We start from the raw sequence: 17,130 nt of genomic DNA, 5'->3' as shown, positions 1-17,130 counted from the left end.
GTAAACGTATAAGAAATATTTTCTAGATTGATGCCTCAAGCAGCTGCTTCAAATCATTCCATGAGGTTTCAGTGCAAAGTTCCCTCTGCCTTGTGTATGGGCCTTTCCTTTCCTGCCTGTGTGCTTATATGAGAACAGGCCTGTGCTCTCTAGAGTGCTCCTAGTGCTGTTTTATTGCTTGCATTATTCTGCTCTCACTGCCTTCTTGGATACGTGGGATGGGGAACTGGCAGACAGAACAGGGAATATTTTAAAAGATGAGCTGTGGCATTCAGACAGATTATTTGTCTCCTGTTCCCTGTGAGACTCTTTGCTGAAAGCAAACTGGCGAGGAACAGGAGCAGCGTTTTCCAGAGGAACCCTGTGGCCCAAGCTGTTGGAATTCGAAATGTAGGGAATTCTCATGAATTTGAGCCTATCAGCCAAAGTTTAGAATTAAACACAGGATTTGATCTGAGACCTCGGAAAAGGCTTCCAAACTAAGGTGCTAGAAGTGAGAATGTGGATTTATAGTTTGAAGCAGAAACATGATAAGTGGAGGAAATTTTAGAATTTAAGATATAAAAATAAAAGTAGTTGCAAGGGTAAACAAGAAGTTTAGAATGCAGTACTGTAGTTATGTGTGCCATAATATGACTGGCTAGAAAAGCTTACACTGTTACAGGAGTCCATAAGATGAAATATTTAAGGATTGGGTCTGAAACATAAATATCCTTGTTAGCAGTGTTTTATTAGTCAATAAATCCTTAAAAGGTCTTGTGACCTTCTGAGCCATGCAGCAAAGGTGTGAGCCGAACTCACCCCTCCTGCCTGTGTAGAAGATAAAAAAATAAACCACATGATCAGAACCAACTCCAAAGTGCTGCCTCCAACTCATTCAAAACTCCTTCCAAAATCCCTCAAGTAATGACTTGTTGCTCCCCAGGACTACGATGCAGACATCATGGCTGTGGTGAACGACACCGTGGGCACCATGATGACCTGTGGCTTTGACGACCAGCGCTGCGAAGTCGGCTTGATCATCGGTAACGCTCCCTGCAGCTGCGGCGCGCGCGGGCTGCTCTGCCTCTGCCTGCCCCGCCTGCTCAGCACCTCCCGCTCTCCTTTCCTCCCAGGCACGGGCACCAACGCCTGCTACATGGAGGAGATGAGGCACATCGACCTGGTGGAGGGGGACGAGGGCAGGATGTGCATTAACACGGAGTGGGGGGCCTTCGGAGACGACGGCTCGCTGGAAGACATCAGGACGGAGTTCGACCGAGAGATCGACCGTGGATCCCTTAATCCTGGGAAGCAGCTGTGAGTGACTTGTGGACTTTTGTTCTCTTGTTTTCTGTCCTGTGCCCCAGTTCCCAACTGCATGAGGAATTCTGCAGTTCAGTAAAGCTTTGCCTGTAGTGAGTTGAACGTCTGGCTGGGCTAGGCTTTATGGTGGCACAGCTGGGCTCTGCTAACCGGTGTTGCTCGAGGATTCGTGGGTGACTGCTGTCCTCTCCTGCAGGTTTGAGAAGATGGTCAGTGGGCTGTACATGGGGGAGCTGGTAAGGCTCATCCTGGTGAAGATGGCCAAGGAGGGGCTGCTCTTTGAGGGGAGAATCACCCCTGAGCTTCTCACCAAAGGGAAGTTTGAGACAAAGCATGTTTCTGCCATTGAAAAGTGAGTAATCTATCCCTTTTCACTCCTTGAGCTTCACAGTGACTCTGAATGTTAATTTTCCTGCTCTTTTTGCTTTGTGGGCGAGTGTGATGCTTTGGGGGTATCTGCCATTCTCTACTGTCTGCACAGAGCTGGCATGTGGGGACCCCCAGCAGACAGTCTGTGCCCTCCACACCAAGATTTCTCCCTTCTGCTGTGTTGGGAGGAGCTATGAAGTCTGCCAGTCCATGCAGCTTTCAGGGTATGAGCCGTAGTACCTCTCCCACTGCTCACAGAGTTGCTGCCCTGCAGCTAAACATGGGAGTGAGTTGGCTTAGTGCCTCCTAGCAAATGCTTGTGTTGCTCCTTGCTGTATCCCTGGGATTGCTGGGCAGAAGGGAAACAAGTGCGACAAGGCAGGGCATTCAGTCTCGTAGGCAGTGCCGGGTGCTGCACAGTGACCTCTGAGCTATGTGCCAGTTGGCTTCTTAGAGTGTCATCACCCCTTTGGTCAGTACTCACAGGCTCTTCCCCCCCGTGTTTTTAAAATTCACATCACTGGGATAGTTTGTACCATAGTCATTGGGCTGGATTTTCTTTTTGAAATGGTGAGTATGACGCCAAGGGAGCAGCCAGTAACTTCTATAATGCTTGTTCCTCTTACCAGAGTTTACTCCTGTCCCTGCAGACCATGTTATCTGAACAGCTTTCCATTAAATGTGTGTGTTCATTTGTCTTAACCATAGAGGTCTGTGTCGTGGACCAAGGTAGGGTTGAACAGCAGTGAGAAAAATGCAATTATTGAGAAATTCAGTTATTAAGAGGAAAAATTTACCCTGAAATCCCACCTTACTTCCTGAAGAGATGCTGGTTATAAGTAGGGGGCACATGCCTGTGCAGCTTCAAATTTCTAGCTGATGCTAGCAAGATGCAAGAGTCCTTAAAAAGATGTATGGAGAGCAGTTAGGGATGGCACAATATATACCTGTTGTATTTTTGTCTGGGAAATGACTGAGCTGGACAAGGAGAAGAAGTTTTGCCAGAAGATTTGTTCTCATGCTGGATGCTAATGAGGAAGAAAACAATGCAAGAGGCAGAGATTCAGTGGGGTTGTAAAAGCATGAAAAGAGACCCGTTAGGATGAAATGCTTAGGCAACCTCTGCTCAGGGTTTTGTTTTTCGCCCTGGGCTTAATTTATCAACACATGCGAGGGAATGAGTGTGGGATTAGGTGTGGGCTCAGGCCTGTACTGAATTGTGGGGCTGCTACTTCAATTTTAAGAGAAGCCATTTGTAGTTTTTAAAGCATCACTGAAATGAAAAAAACGTTTTAGTTCCTCCAAATCCTCCCCACAGTGCGGCTGCTGTAGTACCTAGAATTGCATTGTTTGTAGGTGGCATGTTTGCACCGGGCTTTAATGGAAAGCTTTTCCATCTGTGAATGAATGCATGTCCAGATCTGTAAGAAATGTTCTTTCTTTCTTCCTCAAACCCCAGGCAGGCAGGGACACCCACGTTTGGCTGTGCCTCAGTCCTGCAGTCCAATACATGCCCACTGAGGAGTCCCTTTTGCTTTGCAGGAGCAAAGAGGGTTTGAACAAAGCCAAAGAAATCCTGACCCGGCTGGGGGTGGAGCCGTCCCACGAGGACTGCATCGCTGTCCAGCACGTCTGCACCATCGTGTCCTTCCGCTCCGCCAACCTGGTGGCCTCCACCCTGGGCGCCATCCTCAACCAGCTGCGGGACAACAAGGGCGTGGGGCGCCTCCGCACCACCGTGGGCGTGGACGGCTCCCTCTACAAGATGCACCCACAGTGAGTGCCTCGGCCGCTGCCGCTCGCGCGTCGCCTGCCACAGGCTCTGGCTTGCAAAGGGGCGAGCGCGTCATGCAGTGTTGGAATCTGAGATATTGATGATTCCAAGATTGTAGAAAGTCTCTGTCTTTCAGCCCCGCAGCCAAAGAAGAAGTCATAATTGGTCTGTGCTGGTTTCAAGGTTGTTTATTCTGTTTATCTCTAACATGTTCTGCTGCCCTGCTGCAGGTCTGTCCTGCAGGGCAGTGTGTGGGGCTCTGCCCTCAGTGGGATGTTACAAACATTATATACCAAAAACTATGTGTGTTATATTTACAATAATGTGCCAATATCTGTCATCTACGTTGAACAGTGTGTCCCCAGCCTAAACCAGCAGAAAAATGTCAACACTACAGTGAAACATGGAGGGCATGAAGAAGGAGAAAAAGGACAAGACACACCCAATTTCCTCCATTTTGTCCCCTTTGAACCCCTAATCTAGAATCCTAAAATTTTACTTTTGCACCCATGCCACACTTAATTATTACTTATATCAAACACTCAGAGCTGGTAATTCATCCTGTAAGATTGAAAACTCTTTTCCATGGACAGAGATCACAGTGTCTCTGGGGGCTCTGTCCAGGGGGGTTCCTGACCCCCTGCCAGGATCCCAGACCTTCCAGGACAGCCATAGGGAAGCTCTGGATTCCCACAATGCAGCACATCACCCAGGCAGGCTGTGAGATGATGAACCATGGGCACGGGGGTTTAGGTCTGAGCTGGGGAGCTTGGGGGAGAGGAGAGATGTCCTTTAAGTGAAGAAAAGAACCAAAACCCTGAGTAACTGGATACTGCAATATCAGGAAAATCTACGGTGGTCTGAGTAGTCACCAAGAGACATTTTGGGAGGAGACTTTCTTTGTACAACATAATATTTGTGCCCATCGATTGGCTGTGAGGACACCTGCATTAATTCACCTTCACCTCCATTTCCAGTTCAATGCCCATTCCTAACCCTATTTTTGCCAGTCTTTTCTAAAGATACACTTGGAAACCAGGGTGGACAAAAACAGTGCTTAAATTTCTGTGGCCTTTAAAAAACTGGCTTTGTCTTGTTTTCCCCATCTTGAAAGTTACATTAATAGTGAAACAGCTGTATAGATTTATGTAGAAATCAGAAAATTATGTTTATAGGGGATCTTCTGAAAGGAGAAGTATGCTTAATGTTTCATTTTCAGTTTCCCATTATTTGTTGAAAAAATATTTTCTTCAGTTAAAGAAACCCATAGAACTAAAAAGTGTCCAAGAATACTGTTCTGATTAGATTTTCCAGACTGAGCGAGGTCTGGGAATTGTTAAGATAATAAACGTGGGCAATTTTGGTTTTTTAACTATTTCCCACACCATCTAAACCAGCGAGTTCAGGAGAGATCCCAGGAGAGGGAATCAGAGCAGCATTGCAGCCAGGGAGTTTCTCCCATCCAGGATCAGGCGATGAGACTGATGCTCTCCCCTGCTTTTTGCTGACTTTGCTTAGAAATTAGGGAGGAAGGAGGGAGGAAGAAATTAGAAATTCAGGAGGAAGAAGAACTGCTCTTCCCTGGGAGTTTTCCTCCTTGGCAAGCTGTAGTTAGTTTGAGCGTGGTGAATTTGCCCAGTCCCCTTGCATTGGGTTGGTGTTGGCAGTGTAGATTTTGGGGAAGGGCAGTGCAGGTTTTGTGGGGATGCAGTGCAGATTTTGGACTGGGCAGTGCAGAGGCCGGGCTTGCAGCCTCCCCTCCCCGCAGGTACGCCCGGCGCCTGCACAAGACCACGCGGCGCCTGGTGCCCGACTCGGAGGTGCGGTTCCTGCTGTCGGAGAGCGGCAGCGGGAAGGGAGCGGCCATGGTGACGGCCGTGGCCTACCGGCTGTCGGAGCAGCACCGCCTCATCGACGAGACCCTGGCCGAGTTCAAGCTCACCCACGAGCAGCTGCTGCAGGTGAAGAAGAGGATGAGGGCGGAGATGGAAGCGGGGCTGAAGAAGAAGACTCACGACACTGCCAAAGTGAAAATGCTGCCCACCTTCGTCCGCAGCACGCCGGATGGGACAGGTAGAGCTGTGCCCTTGCCGCGGTGGGGACGCTGGCTCGCTTACAGGGTGCCCAAACGGGCTCCCAGTGCGGGGTTTGAGGCTGAGCAGATCTGGTGCAACCAAAGAGGAACCTGAGGAGATCTCAGTGCTGGCCCGTGCTGGTTGCTGGCAGCCTGATCCTGTGTCCTTGCCCCAGGGTGCAAGCAAAGTCACAGATTGAGGGGGGAAAACCACAGCTGGCATCATAAACCCAAAGCCATAGGAAGGGAAGCCTGCTCACGTTACTTGAGTACTTTGCATTTCGGGGTGGCTGGCCAAATTTCAACTCTCTCTCAGGGAGCAGTTGTGTGGGTCCTTTTTCCCTTGTTGATTTAAAGGAAAACAAAACAATCAGAGCAGTATCTGAAGTCCTCCTTTGATGAAGATCTTCCCAACTGAGTTTTTAGGAGATCTTCTATCAAAATACTTTGAGAGAAGCATTTCTTCAGATTTTACTTAGGGTTCTTCAAGTATACACACATATTCTTTTACAGAGAATGGAGACTTTCTGGCACTTGACCTTGGAGGGACAAACTTTAGAGTTTTGCTAGTGAAAATCCGCAGCGGTAAAAGGAGAACAGTTGAGATGCACAACAAGATCTATGCCATTCCCATAGAGGTGATGCAGGGAACAGGAGAAGAGGTATTTGTGTTTCTCTTTGGCTGCACTGCTGCTTTTTAAATAACTCCTTAAGGGCACATAACATGTACAATTTCAAATATTATGACTTTTCTTTTCAAAGCTGTTTGATCACATTGTTACCTGCATTTCTGACTTCCTGGATTATATGGGGATAAAAGGAGCACGTCTTCCTCTTGGCTTCACCTTTTCCTTCCCTTGCAAGCAGACAAGTCTGGATGCTGTAAGTTCCTTAGTATCTTTTGAATCTGCTTCTGTGCTTATGCCAGACCTGGTTTCTCTGCCTTCATGTCACCCACATGACGCTTACAGGAAGGTCACACAAGGGGAAGGTTCATGTGCTGACCCTGACCGGACAGCTGCTCCTATAATTAGTTCCTTTAAGGGTAATAATGCAAATGCTGCCCTTGGCTGTGACAGATAAGAGCATTTAAATTTTCCGTGGTGATCATATCCCTTTTATAAGTCATTATGTTTTTTCCAACTGTGTAAACCTGCTGGTCTGTGACACTTCCCTGGTTTTGCAAGCAGTAAGCAAAAGTCCATCCCTGCTGCCAGTGCCTATTCCCAGGTGATCTTGTCTCACTGGATGGAGTGGTTGCACCAGAATCTGTGGGCTGTGTCACCCTCAGGGTGACAGTGTGGCCTGCAGCACACCCCTGACAAATGGGCTTGTGTTATTTGCACTTATATGTTTAATTTCTTCACTGCCACATACTTACACCAACCTCTGCAGCTGTTAATAGTTTCATGTGTACTTAGCTGGGGTTTCTTTTAAAAAAGGCATATTTTCTATAACACTTTTTTGGGGTTTTTGGGTTTGTTGTTCCTGTCACCTTTTTTTTTTTTTTTTTAGTTTGTTGCATTGCTCGGGAAATTTAGAGCCCAATCACAATTAGTTGTTTTAGATACAAATTCGACGTACTGAGGAGGTATTCCTTTTCACAGAAACTCTTGTGTAAAACATCACACTAAAGTATTTGAGAAGTTAAGTGTACAGAATAACATCTGAGTCCCAGCAACTTGATAACCTCTTTTCTTGCTTTATAGGGTATCCTTCTCAATTGGACAAAAGGCTTCAAAGCTACAGACTGTGAGGGAGAAGATGTGGTATATTTACTTAGAGAAGGAATTAAAAGAAGAGAGGTGATTTTTCTTTTCCTTCATTCTACTAGTCTCCAGACTTGACAGACCTTGTGGGTCAGGCTGGCTCCCTCTCACAGGATCTGTGTGCCTTAGTAGACAAAGGCTGTGTCTCCTGTCTTGCACAGAAGAGTGTTTTTCCCCAGAGGCTTCTGACATTCCACATTTGCCAGAACTTTCAAGGCTTCTTTCAAACTCTGTGGCAATTTCCACGTGCTTGAAGAAAGCAGGAGTTTTCAAAGAGGTGTCTGTAGGAATGCACCTTGGTGCACCCTAAAGGACAGTTTTCTCCTCCTCTTCTTGATCTTGAAAAAGCCTCAACAAGTTTGGGCAAAACTTTCTAGCAAGGGAAGAAAAATACACCTGAGAAAGGTGTTAATTTTGCACATTTATCAGCCAATGAAAAGGAAATCTTAAAACCTTTGTTACCGGAGTTGCTACACAATTGCTGTGATACTGATGTTTATACCATGTCCCTGTGTAAAAGATAAGTGCCTAAACATACTTAAGCCAGGGATAAACTTCATTCTGAAGACAGTCTGTCATAGGTAGAGCACATACCTTAGCTGTCTGCTGCTAGATTAGGTTCCTGTTTTTGCATGTGTGAAATCGGGCTGATGCTTTCTGTTGTTTCCAGTGTGTTTCTACATCATCCCCTTTGTTGGAAGGGACTGCCCCTAGCCCAGAGTTCTCACTGCTATTTTCTTTCTCCCAAAGGAATTTGACTTGGATGTGGTGGCTGTGGTGAATGACACAGTGGGCACAATGATGACTTGTGCTTATGAAGATCCAAACTGTGAAATTGGGCTCATTGTGGGTATGTGTTAGAGCTGCTTTTTATTAAACAGCATATCCACACATCTGTCTGTGTTCTCGTGGAGGCATCCCTGTGGTTAACTGAAAATAAAGCTAGGATATCTAGGAGTAAAAGAGAGCAAAATTCAACAGCCAGCTTAGTTCTGTCCACAATCAGTCGAGATAACCAAGGCTGTGATACACATTAAATTCTGCCTGTTTTGTCTGGTAAAGGCATGCTGCTGCCTGGGAAGGAAGCAGATGTGGGCTCAGGGAGCCTCAGTAACTCCAGTTAGTTTGGCCTGTCAGAGTGTCCCTGCTGGATGTTATGGTGGCCCACAGCTTTCCTCAAGCCAAGTGGTCTCTCAGAATAAAGCTGCAAAATGCAGCCACAATTCCCAGATGGTGGAGAGCTGTGAGAGACTGAGCACAGGCACACAGCTCCCTTCCCAGCAGTGAGACAGCTGAAGTAATTCCACAGCGACTGCTGATGCCTCTGCAAATGCCACGCTTGGGGAGCCTGAGTCATGGGGCAGTGTGAATTCCCAGAGCTCTCCAGAGAAATGAGTTTTCCATGGCAGGAAAGGAGACAAGGCACCTGCAAGCTTTAGTAGTGCTTTCAGTTGTGAAGTGCCTTGTAGGAAAATAAAACACCACCAATTTCTCCTGCAGACAGCTGGAAAACATCCAGGGTGAGTCAGCACATGCAGTGTGGGCAGGAAGCCGTGCCTGCGCAGCTCCACCGTGCCGTGATTGCAGGAAGCAGAGTTCCCACCAGGAAGGACAGCGTGTCCTTGGGGTGCTGAGACACCCCCTGGAGACCATCCACTGCAGCCCTGCCAGATCTGCTGTGCAGCCAGCGTGTCTGTGTGCAGAGCAGGGTGTCAGAGGTGGCCTGGGCACCTCTGGGATAATGGGAATGAAAGCCCCAGGACTCTGACAGCTCCCTCTACCCTGCCTGGCTGACAGCACCTGAGGGAGGTCAGGCCCTGGTTGGATTTGGTCTGGTTTGCTCCTGCAAACCTGGCTGTCAGCCTGCAAACCCAGACATTCCCCCTGCCAAACCCTGTGCTAGGGCTCAGCTCTCCTGCAGCAGGGAAGGGATCTGTGGGAGGATCTATTTTAGCTCAGACTGTATTGATGTAATTCCCTAAAAACACGGCAAAAGAAAACAGACGAGCTGTAGTGTAGCAACTGGTATATAATCTGTGATGCAGGATTAAATGAGAGTTTAATAACTTGAAAAGAACTTTTGCCCTGGTAGCAGCTAAAGCTGCCTCTCTTTGCTAGTAAAGCTTTCCTCCCTAAAGACCTCTGTGTACATGGAGCACTTTGCCACACTTCTTAGGAGCCTCTTTGAAGAAATATCAGATATGGCCTCATCTCAACATTGAAGTGACCTTCCTGCTGTAGAAAATAAGCAATTAAAATCGGAAAACCCACCAAGCAATCAGCTGGTAAACCCCGTGCTACCTCAGAACTTGCTGAGGTTTTCAGTTCAACATATTTTTCCCTGAATACTGTGGGCTTTATGGAAGGTGGTTCCCAAGCTCTCTGCTTCCTGAAGTTTTGGGGTCAGAAGCATGTGAGGTTTGGTGTGCTGAAAGGGCTGCCCTGCTTTTCCTCCCTGCAGCGTGGGACCTTCAGCCCAGCTGGCCTGGGTGAGCTTCCTCTCTGAGCCACCCTGAGCAATGCACCACAGGAGTCATGGTCTCCTTCCCTTTAGGGCTGTCCAAGAGTCAGGGATTGGGGTTGTTTTTGTGATGTTTCAAATGATGATTCAACTACTTCTTTCAGAAAAGAACAACATTGAAGGTCCCCCAGAAAGTTTGTCAGGGCTGTGGTGCTGGCTTTAGCCTTGTTCTGTTCCAGCCAAAGAGTAACCTCAGTGTTTCTTTCAGGAACGGGCAGCAATGCCTGTTACATGGAGGAGATGAGAAACATCGAGATGGTGGATGGTGAGCAGGGGAGGATGTGTGTGAACACGGAGTGGGGAGCCTTCGGGGACAACGGGTGCCTGGACGACATCAGGACAATATATGACAAAGCAGTCGATGACTTCTCCCTGAATGCTGGCAAGCAGAGGTACTGCAGCATAAATGTGTGCTGTACATATGAGCCAGCCTGCATTAAGTGCTTCTAAGACAGAACTGGGTTTCTCCCAGTTGAGAAAGGAGAGGTTAAGAGTGGAAAGTTACTGCAGTCCTGCTATCCTGTGGGATCTCCCCTCTCTGTGCTTTTCCTGGATACTGCTTTTTTGTGACTTAGTTGCTGCCATGGGACTCAACAGCAATGCTTTCAGTAGGATTTCAGAAGTCTTGAAATTATGAAGAGGCCCTTTTTCTCATCCTGTGCTGTACAGAGGGGATATGATGGCTAGTCATTCTTTTACTCTGGGTCCCAGGTTAATCTCTTTTAGCTGAACTCTCTTTGTAGAGGGCTGTGCCTGTGGAAGTCCTGAACTTACACCAGCTGGCGTGGTTAAAGCTTGGAGCTGCTCTCTGTAAAGCAGTCAGGAGCTCTCAAGCAGTTGAGGCCAGCTCTTATTTCAGGCAATTTTCTGGATGGGATAAGTCATGTTCAAGGACCTGCCTTTCTTGCTTCTGGAGTTAGGTCCTCTTTTTGGGGTTCAGCTTTTGTTTGAACAAGTACTTCTCTGTCCCCTTCAAGAAAAACTTGACAAGGAGATGCGTACCCAGCACTGATGAAAACTGGGCTGAGACTGTTGCTTGCTAGGACTAGTCTTTCATCATTTCTTTGCAGCAGTGCTTTGATGCCAGGAGCTTTTAAAAAGATTTTGTGAATAGGGTAAATCTGCCCACAAAACCTGAGGAATACAGACAAGTTGGCAAGTCCCACGGGAAGCTCTTTAGAAGCTGAGGCTCAAGCAGACCCAGAGGGGCAGACGTGGAGCGAGCCTGATGCAGCAGCAGAGTTGGCGTGGAGTAAGCAGCCAAGGGCAGTAGTGGAGACTGCCAGGGGAATAATTTATTCCAGAGATAGGCACTCAGGAGGGGGGAAACTTGCTGGGTACAAGCTTGAGAGAGCTCATGGTATTAAATGGACTGCGTGGCCTGCTTCCAGCGGGATGGTGTGCTGGGCTCTGCTCAGCCCAGGGCACAGGCCCTGCTGTAGAGCTTCAGGAGGTGAAATAAAGGATGCATCACTGAATGCCCTTCTTAGGAAATCGAACTGTTCAGTTCTTGTTGGTAAGGACAACTCACAGACCCCAAAATGCTCCATTTAAACCAGAATGATGCTGGACAGGAGGGAGAGCAAAACATGGCTGAGACCTCCAAACAGAAGAAGCTCAGTGGCTCCATGCAGCAAAATTGCAGGGAAACCACGAGGTACAGTCACTGCAAATGTAGCGTTTTTAAGGGAATCCTGTGCTTCAAAACCAACCCTCTGCAATATAAAGGATGGAAATAACCATATCCAGCCTATTCACAGGACCACTGACCTGCAAGTTGGCAAGCTGATGGTCGGTTGGGTTGATTTATTCTTTTCAGTTAATTCAAACACTTGGTTTCCAGTAGGCAGCCAGGGAGGAACCTCTCTCAGCCTCCAACTCTGCACACAGGACCCTAGTTTCCCACTTGCAGTCTTGCCTCAAACTAGAGAGAGGAAATATCTTCCACCTGCAGACCTCTGTGTAGCACAGGATGAGGAGTGTCCCAGGAGTGATGCTTACCCCTGTAGCCCTATGTGCATAGGGCACTTGCCTGATAACACACCTGTCATGCTGCCTTTGCAAGCATGGGCAGATTCCCTGTGAGCTGTTTTTCCTTGCAGGTATGAGAAAATGATCAGCGGCATGTACCTGGGGGAAATAGTCCGCAATATTTTGATCGACTTCACCAAACGGGGTTTCCTGTTCCGAGGCCAGATTTCAGAGACACTGAAGACCAGACATATCTTTGAAACCAAGTTCCTTTCTCAGATTGAGAGGTAAGAGCACTGCAGGGGAGGCTGCTTGGAGTGTTTGTCTGGTGACACTGCTGGATGGGGGAGGGACAGCTGGAGAGCATTGCTTGCTTCTCTGGAGAGAATTTGGGTTTCAGTCTGTGTGTGTGCAGGAGGATTCCTTACAATATGTACTGCATTTCTAGCAATGCTCACTTCTAAACCCTCAGAAGGGCTGTTAAGGATTCCCTCACTCTATCATTTTATTTCCTTGTTTGGAAATCAAGCCATTTTCCTGGGCCCCTTGTGTGTGTTTAAGTGCAGTTGTGGAATTGAATGAGCACTAGCTGAGTGAGCACTGCTTACTGGGTGTTTTTGTGCTTTTATTGCTTGGACTCTGTATTTTAAAGCAATCTCTGAGGCTTCACGGGGGAAGAAAAACCCGAGGTCATTGTTAAAAATATTTTCCTGGAATGCCCCATGTTAAGCAAAGAGTAGGGGAGGCAGTGCAGAGCTGGACTTGGAGCCTCTGTTGCTGCTTGCACCCCTTCCCTGCCCTGCAGCAAAGTGCAGGGGTGACTGAATTTGCATTCCCCAGGGTCACTTGTGCTGTCAGGAGAGGCTGCTACCTGGGGTGGGTGCACCATCAGTGCAGTGGGGCTTATGGCTCGACTGAGGGAAACCTGTAACACCGTGTTCTCCTCCCACAGTGACAGGTTAGCCTTGCTGCAGGTGCGAACCATCCTCCAGCAGCTGGGGCTCAACAGCACCTGTGACGACAGCATCATTGTCAAGACAGTCTGCGGGGCGGTGTCGAGGCGAGCAGCCCAGCTGTGTGGCGCTGGAATGGCTGCCATTGTAGATAAAATTAGGGAGAACAGAGGGTTAGAGCGCCTGGAGATAACGGTTGGTGTGGATGGCACTCTCTACAAACTCCACCCACAGTGAGTGTTTGCTTCTCAGCATTTGTTTGTGCCTTGCGTGCACGTCCTTCCTCTTGATGCTCCCAGCTGGACTCTCTCACTTGCTGGAATAAGAGCCAGGGGAAAAAAAGTCTTACTCAGGGGGCTCAGGGCTTTATGAAGGGCAACAAGAGGATCAAGAATGACTTGTGAAAAATTATTGGGGTGGTGAGAAACTGAAGGGGACACAGCTTGCTGAGTATTGGAAGCTGTGTAGCAAGGGAAGGATCTCTTGGCTCTGGACAGGCAATGACAGAGCAGTGCTGAAATGTCTGGTGCCTTTTTGGAGGATGTTTCTTTTCAGTGTCCAGCAGAGAAGAGCTGCTGCAGAACAATGCAGGTGAGGGCAGGAGTCTAAAATGCTGGGGGCAGGAGAAGAGAACTAGTGCCCACCTCTAGTGTGCATGGAGGGAGATGGGTGGGAAGGAGGGGACTCACGTGGTCTGTTCTTTTCCCTTTGCTGTGGATTCCTGATGCCAGTTAACCTCACACAGACAGGCGGAGCTGGGATGCAAGTGCTTTTTTCCTTTGACTCCTACTGCTCCCAGGCTTCAAATCCACCCTGATTTCCAACATTTTACTTCTTAGCCTGATGAAAGGGAACGCAGTGCAAATGCCTGTGGCAGTGCTCCACAGTTGCTGCAGGGCCTTCCTCACCCACTGCCCTGTTTCCTTTCACAGCTTCTCGAGGATCATGCACCAAACAGTGAAAGATCTGGCACCCAACTGCGATGTGACCTTCCTGCTGTCGGAGGACGGCAGCGGGAAAGGGGCAGCGCTCATCACAGCGGTGGGATGCAGGCTTCGTGAGGCTGAGCAGAACTGAACTCCACAATCCTGGCCTCAATTCTGTCTTGTGTTTCTCATAAAGCAGCGACTGCGTAGTCAGAACTGGTAAAAAACTCAGAACTCACTGCTTTATCGGGGGAAAAAAAATTACAACTAATGACATAAGAAAATAGGATACAAGATAGAATGTGTGCTCTTAATAATATCTCCTGTTTCTGGACCCCAATCTGCATGTTTCTTACTCACCTTGTTGGTACCTTCCTCATGTGTAGGTCATGGAAAAAAAAAACAGTCTATAATTTCTGCAGTTGTCAAAAATCAGTTGTTGTCCGAGACAAAATTGCCCCCAAGTGATGTGCGTTGAGAGCTCCCGTTGCATCGTACCAAACGTGTTCTTTGCAGCATCCCTGTTAAGCACACTGCCAGCACGCTGACCACCAGACCTGGGTGTTGATGCTTTTAAGTGACGGGGAAGCAACAGCTCCCTCCTGCATTATCTACCTGCTGTTGTTTCGTCTCCAGCGGTTGTGAAAACATTTTGGTGTGTCAGCACTGTGCACGCACGTAACTCTGTAGTGGGACTTGACACTGTGACTTACTCACTTTCTTGATGCCTCTTGTCATGGTGAAAGTAAATATCCTTGTCCCACAGATCTGGTTCCACTGGTATTCCCCATTGCTTCTGTGAGTAGTGCTGTATTACTGGGTGAAATCCATCACGTTTTGGCGAGAAATCCCTAAAGAGTAAAGCTGAGTGGTTGGTGACTGGGGTAATCCAAATCTCCAGACCTGCGAAATCAGTAGATCTATGCTCCCTACACGGCTGTGCTGTATTCTTCTGTCAAAGGGTTCTTATAGAAAATAGTTCCTGTCTCTTCTTGTTAGTCTAGGGCACTGCAGCTGCCCTTCCACTAAACCTGCAGCCCAGCCCCATCCCCCGGATGCGCCTACTTCCGTCTCTCGCCTTAAATGGGTATTTGCTTCCACACAGAGCTTTAATCTTTAATGCTGTCCAGCAGTCACTCAGAACACAAACACTCGGCCAGAGTTAGTGCGCAGAAAGGAAGAGGAAGGTTGCGTTTTGATCTTGCCTTTGAGGACCCAGGTGCATAAACAAGCCAAAAAGCCAAAATTGGGTGTAGCTTATTCCAAGGACGAAAGCAACAGCAGATCATTTACATGTGGTGTACCCTGTCCTCTGTCCAGTTGATGCCATTATTATATTTGCATACCAGTTGCATCACTTAAACTGAGAAGCAGTTAGGAAGGTACATGTTGAGTAACATTTTTAAGTCATGCCACTTTCTGCAAAAAGGGAGACCACACAGTAGTCCTTAATTCCCACTCTTCTACCAAAAATGAATCTGAGATGTCCGCATGGTTTTCCCTGCTGCCTTTTCCTGCAGAAAGTAGATGGAAATTTGCAGGCTACTCTTCTCTGTTCTCGTTCCACTCCCTAAGATTTGGATTGCCCTACCTATTGATAACATTTCAATATGCATTATGGTGCACTGTGAGTGAATGTTGTAAAGTAACCTGTAAGTCACAGTCATTGCAGCTTTAAGTGTGTGTCTACCTGAAAAATTGCATGCCTAACTGGTTTTGCAAAGGTAGAGGGTCTTTTTACTTTACACACTAGTAGCTCCAGTACTAGTGTTACGTGATACTTGTGAAAATATTAAACTTTTTTGATGTGCGTTAACTGGTGTTTAGTGGTTCTTTCTGGAAGAGGTGCTGTTGGCTGGTGGCTTAGTGCTTTGGGAAGACCTATTGTGTAGGGAGAGCTGCAGCATAATCCCAGTGGTGCCTGTGTTTTGTGTGTGTGTTTTTATTCCCGGGCATTCGGGGTCAGATTCACACAGGTCCCCGTGCCTCGTGTTTCCTGCTGTAGTTCAGCAGAGGCACAGCGCTGACAGCGCCCAAATCTTAGGGGCCGTGTGGCTCGTCCGGGTGCCCCTCGTGCCCCATCTTGTGCAGGGGGATCTGTGGAGCAGGAGGACCTCGGGGTGCTGCACCAAGGGCAGCGTGGTTTCATTAGGCTGGTGATGGGTCCGGCGTGTCCGTGAGCTCCACGTGTGCGTAGGGTTAACCTCAGCACAGTCCCGGTGTCCGGTGCTCCTACACCACTGGCTGGCACTGCCTGTGTGGGAGCTGTTGGAGATGAAACCCCTTTTGCTAAAGCAGTGCTTCTCCAACAGCACAGTTTGTGTTATGGCTTGAGTAGTCTCTGTCAGCCTTGAGGTGCAGCTATGACCCCAAACAGGAGACAGAAGAAGGTGAGAAGCTTTTTGGGCACAGAGGGCACGTTGCATTTGAATTGCTTGAAGGTTTGCAAATCTTGTGCCTGCCATCGGCAGTGCTGTAGGGGTGGTGTGAGCCATGCCTGGGGACCTGGGTTTGAAGCTCTTCAGCACCTGAGGGCCAGGCTCAGTGCAGGATAAAGGGTGAAGGAGAAGTGGAAGTTAAACTTGGTCTCAGGGTGACTGTGGAGATGCTGGCATAGGTCGTTTTGTTTATTGGATCCAGCTCATAACAAATAGGGAGTGAGTTTGTGTTTCTAACTTTTCCTACCGTGGACCATAGTTGATGTATTTGCTAAGACATGGCGGTTCTTTTCCAAAGGGAGACATGGTGGGATTTCCATTTCCAGACTACTTCTTTCCCCTAGGAAACTGTTTCAAGTGAATCACAAGCTATAACTGTCTGAAGAAATGTCTCCAGTGTTATCCAAGCAATGACTGAGATGTCTTTCTTAAAGCTTTTTAGGCTTGGTGAATATTATCACAGTCCTCTTAACTGTTAAGCTGTAATTACTGCAATACGAACACAAAAATCTTATATTTCCTGGGGAAAAGACCATTTGCATACCCTTGTTGTAATGTCATCTGCTCCTTACTCCTCTGGGGTTCTCTCAGAAGCCTTTTGAATGGGTTTTAAAACAAGCAGACCTTGTTTTGTTTTGTTTTGTTTTCTTAAGAAAATAGCAGAAGGCAAAATAAAGTGTTTCTGAACTTTTGAACCCTGTTCTGTGCTTTTTGTTTGTTCTTTTGCCATAAAAATGAGATTCTTCAAGTGTTTTTCTTTACTGACTGCAGGCACTGCTTTGCTACTTGGAGCACAAGTGAACATGCAGGGGAGGGACTTATTGCTGGCCTGGATGTCTTTACTGCTGTGTGGTATTTAATCCTGTCTATATTTATTAATGGAGAATTGCATGTACCTACCATGGGGCATGGTGTTCCTGTTGCCTCATGTATCACAGCAATAACGTAGCTTGCCTTGGGCTGCCTTCGTGTAACAAGAGCTTGGAGCAGCTCTGCCTCCTTAACTGTTGCTTTTTCTATGGGATAAAAC

At 47.7% G+C, this 17,130-nt stretch overlaps 1 protein-coding gene across 2 annotated transcripts in view; it reads left to right on the top strand.

Annotated features, from left to right (window-relative positions):
* Positions 1 to 16,795, top strand: part of LOC110469887 (hexokinase-1) — a 43,267-nt gene extending 26,472 nt beyond the window's left edge. For both annotated transcript variants that reach the window (XM_085583809.1, XM_021529078.4), the window contains exons 6-18: positions 926 to 1,025; positions 1,116 to 1,299; positions 1,502 to 1,657; positions 3,217 to 3,450; positions 5,217 to 5,521; positions 6,036 to 6,184; positions 6,285 to 6,404; positions 7,232 to 7,327; positions 8,042 to 8,141; positions 10,021 to 10,204; positions 11,915 to 12,070; positions 12,736 to 12,969; positions 13,669 to 16,795. In XM_085583809.1, coding sequence (XP_085439935.1) covers positions 926 to 1,025; positions 1,116 to 1,299; positions 1,502 to 1,657; positions 3,217 to 3,450; positions 5,217 to 5,521; positions 6,036 to 6,184; positions 6,285 to 6,404; positions 7,232 to 7,327; positions 8,042 to 8,141; positions 10,021 to 10,204; positions 11,915 to 12,070; positions 12,736 to 12,969; positions 13,669 to 13,813 — 2,163 coding nt within the window. In that variant the 3' untranslated portion in view covers positions 13,814 to 16,795. The remainder of the gene's footprint in view (positions 1 to 925; positions 1,026 to 1,115; positions 1,300 to 1,501; positions 1,658 to 3,216; positions 3,451 to 5,216; positions 5,522 to 6,035; positions 6,185 to 6,284; positions 6,405 to 7,231; positions 7,328 to 8,041; positions 8,142 to 10,020; positions 10,205 to 11,914; positions 12,071 to 12,735; positions 12,970 to 13,668) is intronic.
* The last annotated feature ends 335 nt before the right edge of the window (positions 16,796 to 17,130 follow it).

The sequence above is a fragment of the Lonchura striata genome, chromosome 6 (genome assembly GCF_050655825.1).
Source record: "Lonchura striata isolate lonStrDom1 chromosome 6, ASM5065582v1, whole genome shotgun sequence".
Classification (NCBI taxonomy): domain Eukaryota; kingdom Metazoa; phylum Chordata; class Aves; order Passeriformes; family Estrildidae; genus Lonchura; species Lonchura striata.
Note: the sequence above shows the minus strand (reverse complement) of the source record. Positions and strands in the feature narration are given on the sequence as shown.